Here is an 11,995-nt window from a genome sequence, read left to right as displayed (position 1 = left end):
GTTTCGGTTCCTTGCCGCAGTCGCCTCTGGCTTGCTTAGTTGGGGACACTTCATCTACAGCGAAATCGTTGATTTGATTGCTAATGATTGCACAGATACTATTTAAACTGAACTGAGATGACAACATCACTGAATTCAATGATGAACTGCCTTTAACTGTCACTTTGCATTATTGACACACTGTTTTCCTAATTAATTTTGTTGAGTTGCTTTGACAATCCTTTTTGTTTGAAGCGCTATATAAATAAAGGTGACTTGACTTGACTAGCATGTCACTAGTATGTTGTTAGCATGATTAGCAAGTGACTAGCATGTTATTAGTGTGATTACCAAGTCACTAGCATGTCGCTAGCATGATTAGTAAGTTACTAGCATGTTGCTAGCATGACTACCCTGTGACTAGCATGTCATTAGCAGGATTAGCAAGGAACTAGTGTGATGAGTCGGCTGCCTCCCCCCTAATTATCATCGGCACCCTGTCCCTTAATCGCCATCCTTCACCAGGCTCCCGACAGGAGTGGGTGTGTGAGAGAGGAGGGGCGCTGGATGAGCCAGGTCTGGTGGCGTGTGATGGGCCACACCTAATGTGAACGGAGCCTCATCACCACCACTGTTTAAAACCCTCTCCTCAGGAGACCAGTCTCTTCCCCGTGCATGCACGCTGATGTCCTTGTGCAAGGGTGGAAGGGTGCATTGAGGGACTCCTGCGCCATGTGAGCTGCTACATCGTTTAATGGTCACAATAAAAGCAACAATGAAAAAATAAAGTTAAGGAAAGATGAATGTTCGAACTGTGAACTCTGCGTGAATAATCAAGTGTATTCGAGAACAAATATTGCATCAGTTGCTGCATCTATATTTTGAATAAAGTTTAAATTATTTAAATTTTCTTTAATTTGATTATATGCATGGATAACTATATAATCTTGCCCACAAACTTTTCTGATTGGCTGTAATAAATGATTGATTGTGCTTTTTTTCAGTATGTCAGTTTCTGGCTTAAATAAAGTATAACATAAACAATATAGCTCACTGACTCATAAATGTCACTTAGTTTATTAATTTTTTGTACTGTCATCTTGAATGTGAGAACCCTGAGTTGTTTTATTTTTTTATTTTAGTAAAAATAGTGTGAATAGCGTGCTCACCCTGAAAACTCCAAACAGAAGTGAACTTTAAATGCCCGAATAGTGATGAAATGCAGAGATCCTCCCACAGAAATCAGGTGCAGACGCGTCACTGCAGGTGTAGCAATCATTAGTGTTGAACCCAGCTGTACTGCCACAGTTTACTGATAAACACAGAGTTTGTCAATGTTCTACTTTTATTTCCCCTACATAATTGTAAAGCTCATTTTGCTCTGTAATAGGCGTGTTATTGAGTGCTGAACCCACAAAAGGAGCCAGGGGACCCTTAGGAGGAGCCGTGATTAAACACCCAACAGGAATGAGTGGCTCTCTCCGCTGGAGCGCAGTCTGGAGGGACTCGGCCGGGCGGTTGCCGCTGGAGCTGAGTGGTGGAGCGGAGAGCGGACACTTCATCTGGATCCGTCCGGCAAGGCCCGGCATTCAGAGGGACATCCTGCTGGAGGTGGAGGGGCTGTGTGTGTCTGGACTACCCCTCTATGACGTGCTGGATGTCCTGAAGAACTGTGAAGATCCTGTCCGAATCAAAACGGCCAAAGCAGGTGACTTTCCAATAGGCTTCTTTACCTTTTTATTATATTAGGGCGGTGAAATTTAAAATGCTAATTAAATCAAACAATTATCTAATTTGATGTAGGCTAACTGATTTATTAATCTACTTGCTTTTAAAAAAACTAAATGGAACCGTGGGAATGATTCATGTGTCATCACATTATACCTTATATTTGGTGTTAATGCTAACCAGTTACAAATGAATGGTGAAATGATTACAGTAGGTCTTTGGGTCAATTAAAGCACTGTTTCTAAAAAATCTTGTTAATAACATAACCAAGTGTGGAGTTTACAAGAAAATAACTTAACATCAGCATGAACAGCATGAGCTCAAACACAGCAGGATGCGTCATCCTGACATTTATTAGTCCGCGTTCCTCACACACCCTCATAAACACACACACACAAGCCATAGCTGTATGCCTCATCTGAGCAGGACTGTGGAAAATAATTGACGAGGTTATGTAACCGTGAATACTGCCTCATTATTCCACACCTCTCTCGCACACACACACAAACACACACACACACACACACACACACACACAAGAGAGGCGCGTCTCTGAGCTGGAGGATCTAAACACTAAAGATGACGGTCAGAAACAAAGCATGTCATGTTTGGCTCTAATCTGATAAGTGACATATAGTGTTTGGATATGAATAGACAAATGTTTTCACTTTTTTTTGTGCATATATTCTGATAATGCTGATGAGTTCTCAATCCAGTTTCTCACACATACTCACTAACAAACCTCAGCAACTTGCTTAGCACATGCTAGCAACAGGTTAAACATGCCAGAAACATTTTAACAACATGTTAAATCATACAAGCAATGAGCTAAAATATGCTGGAAACATGATAACATGTTAGAATCATGTAAACAACAAAAATATATGCTAAAATATAATAGTAACATGCTACGAACATTTTAAAGCATAGTAAAACATGTTGACAAACTTTTGCTAAAATATTTTAGAAAAATTCAAGCAACATTCTATAATACTAGCAACACATAACGGAGTTGCAAGCTATTTTACTATTCGTGTACGCTACTGTAGCCATGAAGAACTTGGACGAGAGCACAGCGCTATTATCATAAATTATCGAAAGAGACACCGTGATTCAGGGCCGTGCAGAGACCTTTGGAGGAGCAGGTGCTCGAAGTATAAAAGGGACATATGGAGCACATATTTTGCCAGCTTTTGCCGGGCTATGCTCCTTGCTGAGACGTGTATGGAAATCAATTCTGTTAACCCAAAAAGCAATCTATGCTCCCATCGAACTGGTTGTCTTTAAAATACACATCTTGTGTAAACCCAGGTTATCTGTAATCAGAATCACTTTTAAAACTGGAATATAATTTAATTTAATTCACATGTGTTTCATATAATCTTTCCTGATTACAATACACCATCACAATGTTTTTTTTTTTTTTTACATTGAATTATTCCAGCTGCTGTGGGAATAGGCTATAATTAAACGATCCTCACATATGAAGCCTAGTAGCCGGGATAACTTCTTTATGTTTAGAGACGTGACGTAATAACACAGTCCCATGCTCGAATTTCCTGCAAAAACCTACCTGAACCACTCAAATTAGAAAACGTTATTATAAATTAACCCTTGTGAGTCGGGTTAAAGTAAGGTGATAGTTTCGAACACTGGCTGGTTATGACCTTGCTCAAATATTGATTTTTGATCATTTTTAACCCAAAAAAAAAGTTACGGACTGCAGCTTTAAAGAAATGTTTTTTGGCACCTCTAAATCACTCTGGAATTAGAACCAAAATTATATTAGGCCTATTGATATCATTATTGTTATTATTATTATTGAGTTTACAGGGTATGGTTGTTTTGCTGTTGTCCAATGCTGAATAAGCCCAAAACTCGAAATGACATATGGAGGGCAGTATCGAATTATCCAGGGCACTGCAGTGGCAGTATCAGAAGTGTGGGGCACTGCAGTGGTAGTATGGGATGAGCGGGGCACTGCAGCGGCAGTATCAAATTAAGCAGGCCATGCAGCGGTAGCTTCAAATTTAATTTAACTTCGAGTTAGATGGGCTTTCTTTGTGTGAAAATGATTTGTCCTGATAGCTCTTGAAGGCTATCAATCCGCTGCTGTCACAGGACTGTTTTGTTCAGGATGCGCCCCGCATGAACGGTGCATACAGCCACCCCACGCAGACGGAGCTTCTGAATTGGAGAAAAAACGTGCCCGATACGATTGGATTGGTGATGAGAGTTTAAAAATATAGCAAGGTGACCTTTTCCTGTTCTGATTTACTTTGTTGAAAAAGGAGATAGTTCTGGTGTCGAGCACGGAAAGAAAGAAAGAATAAAGATAAAGAGGGGACAGACATTTGACGGAGGCAGCCTTACATGGATTAGCCTCTGGTGCTTAGGGAAGCTCATAGGAAGAGGTAGAAGGAAATGAGGGAAGAGGCCAGTAAGTATGCGTTGCTGGCTGATGATGCACTGCTTGGATGTCTGCAGTGGGTGTACATGGCCATTGATGGGGAAAAGGCAGCCTCATGCTTAAGTATGCCGCCAGAGGTAGAAGGAAGGATAGGAGCTTAGGGAGCCATGCCAGCAGGCGACATTGCATGTGGGATTGTAGCTGAAAATGCCACAGTGATTGGTTGAGAAGAGGAATGAGGCAATGCAGTGTGAGTAGCAGCTGACGTGCGGCCCAAACTTGCTGACGGCCCGCTGCGTCTTGAAGCTCAAGGGGAGCCTGGAAGACAATCAATTTTAAATGAAGTAGGGAGCTATGGAAGTCTTCCATGGAAGCTGGAGGCTACTGAAAAGAAAAAAAAATGGTCATTAGAAACGGGAGGAAAAGCAAGAGATGTATGGGCCTGAGCTGCAAGCGGAGACAGCCTCACGCTTCCTTCAGCTGCTGTAGGCCATGGGGAGGGAGTGGGGATTTTTAACATCCTGAAAGCCTGTGCAGCTTGCACGGTTGGCAGAGGCAGCCTCATGCTAGCATCTGCTATAGGAGCTGGAAGTCACTGAAAAGGAAAAGGATTAGAAGTAACATGAGGAGAGACGGAGATATGAGGGCATGTGTTGCAGGCATAAGCAGCTTTGCACTTGTTTCAGACCAAAGCTGTAGTTGTAGTCCACAGGGGCTTGTGATATTTGGGGGAAAATGCTGAGGAGCCTTTGCAGCCTGCACAGGTAGCCTCACGCTAGCGTTTATTACAGGAGCTGGAGACCACTGTAAAAAGAAACATAGGTTAGAAGTAGCAGGGTAAATTATGACTTTGACAATAAAATGACAAAGAGACATGATTTTCCTCTTAACCCCACAAAAAAAAAATAGTGATTATAGAAACAGCTAGCCAGCCAAGCCGCACATCAGCTGGTAGAGACTTGGAGAGAGGTGCCTAGCAGTGTGCACAACGCATGCAAATTAGGTTGCTAGTTACAATTGTTCAATAATAATAATAATAATGGTTACTTTATTATAAGCCTTAGTTGTTAGTTTGAACTAGGGGTTGCACAGACCAGTCGACTAGTCAACTTCAATGTTCTGCCATTATGCTTTAAGCTTGACTTCGACTAGTTGCTGGTCCTACAGAGGGCACAACAGGATAATAAATCTTTTAAGGACTTCCACATTTATTTCAAAATGACAAATAAATGTATACTCTGAAAGCTCCACGAGACGTGTGATTGCTGATTATTACTGAATGCTCGAAATTGAACAGCAGAATGCAAATTCTAAACAGATTATTATACAGGTAAGTTAATCGCTGTTCTAATCTAATGCACTGCTGCACTGTAACGCACACACATAGGCTACAGACAGTAGCTCATACCTCACACACTGATTGCGCGTGCACAGAATCATTCAGTGTGGAAATGTACTGTTAACATTGTTCTTTGATTTCTAAAAATAGCTTAGAATCCGAAAAGTTCAAGCATGTATTTCTTAACTAAATCCCACAGTGTCACTACTACTAGAGAGGCACTGTCATGTAAAATTTATTCACATGCAATCGCTCTCACTAATGCATTCATATCAATGTAATCACCACTGTGTTACCTTATCTTTCTGATTTAGAACGAGCAGAAATCTGTGTGAAATAGAACAAACCTAAGGCAAAAGAACTGATAAAATTAGCGGTTATAGAAGCAATCGCCATGTGGTGTGTCATATGCCATAGCTATGCACAAGATATTTTTTTATTTGTATTTTTTACAGCTCCAGGCTTATTTTTTTTATTAAAGACAAGAAACTAGTCAACTTCGACTCAACTTTCATCACATGACAATAAAAATAAAAATAAAAATAAAAGTACACGGAACAATCTTCTTTTAATTCAGTAATCCATGGAAATACACAGGACAGACTAGGAAGCCATTTGACCCCTAGTTTGCACCTATAATTGTTAATTAGGCTATTTAGGTACAATGTTAAACTTATTTTCTCAAATCAATCTTTCATCTTATCTGTCTTTTGAGTACAGCTAAAATGCTAGTGAAAATTAATACAGAAAATGTGAGTAATTTAATTGTGTTCTACACAGTTCTGCATCGTGATAACAAAATTGACATCAACATTCATAACGTTATCATGTCATTTTAAACTTTTAGCAACAAACAACCTACCTTTAGCGTCTTTACCTAAAAACTTGATTTGCAACATGGATCTTAGTTCCCCGCCGGTTCCCAGGAGCTTATTGCCCAGCCCCCCCATCTCCCCGATGCATGGTGTGCATGCCCAAGACCACCGCTGATGGAGAGCCAGAACCTGCCGCGACCGACGAGCCATCGCTAGAGAGAGCAACAGAGCTGAGGACTGCCGTGAAGTCAGAGGCTGTGACAGTGTGAGCGCAGAGAGGAGCTCCACCCCCTGCACTGTGGCTGAGGATGAGTTGAATATGGCATTTCAAAAGGGCCAAAATGAGGAGGAGGATCTCATTGACTGGGAATCTGATCTGGAGATCGAACTGCCCCCTCTCCTCTCTCCATTGTCTCCGCTGGTCTCGTCCAGACCTCCTTTATCCATGGTTCTCTCGTCCAGCCCTGAGGGCGCTTCTGATTCTCCAGTGCCTGCTTCTAGCATGTGTCCTTTATTGCCTGCCTCTTAGAAAGTGACCTCCAGTGCCTGCTCCTAAAATGTGCCTGCTCCTGCTCCCTGTGCTCCTGTCTGCCCTGTTTATTTCCATGGATTACTGAATTAAAAGAAGATTGTTCTGTGTATTCCTGGTTTCCTTGTTCCTCACCACACATAGCATGACCGAAAGATTGCTATCAAATAGCACACCTAGGTTCCTAAATGATGACAAAGAATTGACAGATCAACCATTAAATCTTCTTTAGTGTTCAAGGTTATTACATGCACAGTTTTTAGATCCTATAATTAACACCTCTGTTTTTTTTTTTTTAGAATTAAGCAGTAAGAAATGACTCCTCATCCAGGTTTTTATATCGACTATGCATTCCATTATTTTTTTCAGATTGGTATATTTCTCCGGGCCACAAAGAATTATAGAGCTGAGTATCATCAGCATAACAGTGAAAGCTAGAACAGTGCTTCCTGATGATATCTCCCAAGGGTAACATATAAAGCGTGAAGAGTAGCGGCCCTAGTACTGAGCCTTGAGGTACTCCATACTGCACTTGTGATCGATATGATACATCTTCATTCACTGCTACGAATTCATGGCAGTCATATAAGTACGATTTAAATGCACTTCCATTGATGCCAACAAAGCATTCAAGTCTATGCAAAAGAATGTTGTGGTCAATTGTGTCAAACGCAGCACTAAGATCCAATAAAACTAATAGAGAGATACACCCACGATCAGATGATAAGAGCAGATCATTTGTAACTCTAAGAAGAGCAGTCTCAGTACTATGATACGGTCGAAATCCTGACTGGAAATCCTCACATATACCATTTTTCTCTAAGAAGGAATATAATTGTGTGGATACCACCTTTTTTAGTATCTTGGACAGAAAAGGGAGATTCGAGATTGGTCTATAATTAACTAGTTCTTTGGGGTCAAGTTGTGGTTTTTTGATGAGAGGCTTAATAACAGCCAGTTTGAAGGTTTTGGGGACATATCCTAATGACAATGAGGAATTAATAATAGTCAGAAAAGGATCTACGACTTCTGGAAGCACCTCTTTTAGGAGCTTAGATGGTATAGGGTCTAACATACATGTTGTTGGTTTAGATGATTTAACAAGTTTATACAATTCTTCCTCTCCTATAGTAGAGAATGAGTGGAACTGTTCCTCAGGGGGACTATAGTGCACTGTCTGATGTGATACTGTAGCTGACGGCTGAATGGTTGCAATTTTATCTCTAATAGTATCGATTTTAGAAGTAAAGTAGTTCATAAAGTCATTACTGCTGTGGTGTTGGCAAATGTTAACACCTCCTAGATGCTTCTTCATTAATTTAGCCACTGTATTGAATAAATATCTGGGGTTATGTTTGTTTTCTTCTTAAAGAGAAAAGAATTAATCAGATCTAGCAGTTTTTAATGATTTTCTGTAGGATAGGTTACTTTCCCGCCAAGCAATACGAAATACCTCATTTTGTTTTCCTCCAGCTGCACTCCATTTTCAAGGGTACTCTCTTTAGGGTGCCGGAGTACTCATTATACCATGGTGTCAGACTGTTTTACTTAGTTTTTGGATGTGCTTAAGAATTTAGATAAATCAGGAAGATTACTTACAAAGCAGTCTTTTGTGGTAGAAGTGAGGGTTCTACCATACTTGTAACAAGGAGTAGAATTTACAGTTTTAGCTATATGATGTATACACAAGCAGGGCTGGTGATTAACGAAATACATGTAAGGCGTTACGTATTTAAAATACAAAATATGAAAAACTATATTTCATTATAATTACATTTTAAATAAGGGGTAACCAGATTACAGTTACATTTATATTTTACATTAACAAAGTAATTACTTTAAATTTTTACTGTCATTTCTTAATTTAATATTTAAGTAAACAGTTTGGGGATTTAAACTAATATGGCAACCAATTCTCCATTGAAAAAAATAAATAAATAAATGCATACAGCAGTCTGTTCATTTAGCAACTCCTACTGGGCTTGCATACATGCTCATTATCACAACACAAACATTCTCCTAGAATTCACACATAGCGTTCAGCAGTGTTGGAAAGGTTACTTTGGAAATGTAATCGTTACAGATTGCAAGTTACCCTATTTAAAATGTATCAGTAGTGTAACTTTTTTAATTACTTTATTAATGTAACTGATTACTTTTTGATTACTTTTCTAAATTTCTAATGAATTTTTATTTGCAACTATTAATCATTTCCAAACATTTACACTATGCAGGTTTACAGTATTGCTCAACAAGGTATTGCCTTTTACTTTGAGATTGATCTTAAATTCGATGCAGATTAAAAATCATAAGAAATAGTTTACTGATACTGTTTTTGAAACCAAATCTTTGCATAACTACAGGAAACACTGCATCTAACAATGGTTTTGGGAAAAAATAGTTAATAAAAAAAAGCATGTGTCCTATTCTGTGTACTAAACTGTGTCTTTTATGTGTCTATTTGAAACATTGCTGTCTCTTTGTATATGATATTATGGTAGTTTCTCAGAATAAGTAAAATGCTCATGAAGTGACTCAGAGCAGTTCTAGAGATTATGTTTGTTTGTTCATGTAATCATATACTGAGGCGACAAAGGCTGAAAACACTGCTACAGTAGCTTCAGTAGGCTATGTGAAGTAAATAAAACTGCATTTCTGCGCCATTAATTTCCACGAGGAGTGGACTGTGGAAAAAAAAAATAGGCTGGGAAATTTCACACTCATACACCCACAACACTATCTGAAACATGTACAACCCTATTTTTGTACGGACCTCACACATAAAAAAGGTTTAAATCCTTAGGTTGGGGACATGCTAAATAATTAAGAGTTCTCTCCTGAACTGCACCTTCACTTCCATTATCCATCTCTTTCATGACTTTAATACTGAAGATTTTTATTTGACTTTTACCATGTTTTTTTTTTTTGTTTTGTTTTGTTTTGTTTTTATTGCAAATAAATTACCATTTGTATTTATTTTTTACTACAAATTCCATGGGTAAATTATGGTTAGTGTACATTAATTTTTGTAGGGGTTGTGTTGTTGTCTGCCCTAGCTCACCCTAACCCTATTATAAAATATGATTATTTGTCTGCTTAATTACTACTGTAACATTACAATAGATAATAATGATGTCCTTTATACAGTATTTTAAGTGATGGTGAGCAATGGGCTGCTGCTGCTTAACAAAGTAAACAAAGACAAAACTACAATAGCATCTTTACAACTGAAGACCTGTACTTGAAACCCTGAACAGTAGTTTATCTTCTGTGCTCCGTCTGTGCACTTCCACAGTCCACTCCGGTCTCTCTCTCGCATTGATTACTCTGAATCTGATACAAACCGTTTGGCGGAGAGCACACAAGCTGAAGCACTGCCAGTCACGACTAACCGATTCATGATTTATTAGAGATTTAATTATCGAATGGCGACTTGGAAATAATCACTTTGGTACATTTGGCAGGCAATTATACAATAACAATATTAAAATAGCGGGCCAAATCATGGTGGTCCCGGTTCCGAATCCGAATGGTCCCGGTTCTCCCAATGTCCAGTCAGCGCATGATTTCCACAGACATGCAGAACATGCAGTATTCATATATTGTCTTTTTGTGGCTTAATATTCACAGACACTAGTCCATATCACGTTTTGATTAAGAGTACTGACCTATTTTGTAATCCCCTTTGTAATCGTTACAATTTTCATAAGTAACTGTAATTTAATTACACAGCCACCTCAGCTGACCCCTCTCGATGTGGAGGAGCAGCGGCTCTACTCTGAGCTCCTCCCGGGTGACTGAGCTTCTCACCCTATCTCTAAGGGATCGCCCAGCCACCCTGCGGAGAAAGCTCATTTCGGCCGCCTGTATCCGTGATCTTGTCCTTTCGGTCATGACCCAAAGCTCATGACCATAGGTGAGAGTAGGAACGTAGATTGACCGGTAAATCGAGAGCTTCGCCTTGCGGCTCAGCTCTTTCTTCACCACGACAGACCGGTACATCGACCGCATTACTGCAGAAGCTGCACCGATCCGTCTGTCAATCTCCCGTTCCATCCTTCCCTCACTCGTGAACAAGACCCCAAGATACTTAAACTCCTCCACTTGAGGCAGGAACTCTCCACCAACCTGAAGTGGGCAAGCCACCCTTTTCCGACTGAGGACCATGGCCTCGGATTTGGAGGTGCTGATTCTCATCCCAGCCGCTTCACACTCGGCTGCAAACCGTCCCAGTGCATGCTGAAGGTCCTGGCTTGATGAGGCCAACACGACAACATCATCCGGAAAGAGCAGAGACGAAATCGTGTTGTCACCAAACCTGACCCCCTCCGGCCCCTGGCTGCGCCTAGAAATTCTGTCCATAAAAATCATGAACAGAACCGGCGACAAAGGGCAGCCCTGCCGGAGTCCAACACGCACCGGGAACAAGTCTGACTTACTGCTGGCAATACGAACCAAGCTCCTGCTCCGGTCGTACAGGGACCGGATTGCCCTTAGCAAAGGGCCCCGGACCCCATACTCCCGGAGCACCCTCCACAGGCCGCCGCGAGGGACACAGTCGAATGCCTTCTCCAAATCCACAAAGCACATGTGGACTGGTTGGGCAAACTCCCATGAACCCTCCAGCACCCTATAGAGGGTATAGAGCTGGTCCAGTGTTCCACGGCCTGGACGAAAACCACATTGTTCCTCCTGAATCCGAGGTTCTACTATCGGCCGGATTCTCCTCTCCAGTACCCTGGCATAGACTTCCCAGGGAGGCTGAGAAGTGTGATCCCCCTGTAGTTGGAACACACCCTCCGGTCCCCCTTCTTAAAAAGAGGGACCACCACCCCGGTCTGCCATCCCAGAGGCACCGTCCCCGACTGCCACGTGATGCTGCAGAGGCGTGTCAGCCAAGACAGCCCCACAACATCCAGAGACTTGAGGTACTCAGGGCGGATCTCATCCACCCCCGGTGCCTTGCCACCGAGGAGTTTCTTGACTACCTCGGTGACTTCAGCTTGGGTGATGGACGAGTCCACATCTGAGCCCTCAGCCTCTGCTTCCTCAATGGAAGACGTGACAGCGGGATTGAGGAGATCCTCGAAGTATTCCTTCCACCGTCCAACGACATCCCCAGTTGAGGTCAACAGCTCCCCACCTATACTGTAAACAGCGTTGGTAGGGCACTGCTTCCCTCTCCTGAGGCGCCG

At 41.3% G+C, this 11,995-nt stretch overlaps 1 protein-coding gene across 8 annotated transcripts in view; it reads left to right on the top strand.

Annotated features, from left to right (window-relative positions):
* The first annotated feature begins 1,359 nt into the window (after nt 1–1,359).
* LOC132115292 (membrane-associated guanylate kinase, WW and PDZ domain-containing protein 1-like) overlaps nt 1,360–11,995 on the top strand; it is a 219,212-nt gene continuing 208,576 nt past the window's right edge. For 3 of the 8 annotated variants that reach the window (XM_059523667.1, XM_059523669.1, XM_059523666.1), the window contains exon 1: nt 1,371–1,687. In XM_059523667.1, coding sequence (XP_059379650.1) covers nt 1,447–1,687 — 241 coding nt within the window. In that variant the 5' untranslated portion in view covers nt 1,371–1,446. Of the gene's footprint in view, nt 1,688–11,995 lie in introns of all 8 variants that reach the window. The other 5 variants (XM_059523673.1, XM_059523671.1, XM_059523672.1 and 2 more) reach the window with 5 other exon arrangements.

The sequence above is a fragment of the Carassius carassius genome, chromosome 34, assembly GCF_963082965.1.
Source record: "Carassius carassius chromosome 34, fCarCar2.1, whole genome shotgun sequence".
NCBI lineage: Eukaryota > Metazoa > Chordata > Actinopteri > Cypriniformes > Cyprinidae > Carassius > Carassius carassius.
The sequence above is the reverse complement of the archived record's forward strand: the minus strand, read 5'-3'. Positions and strand labels throughout refer to the sequence as shown.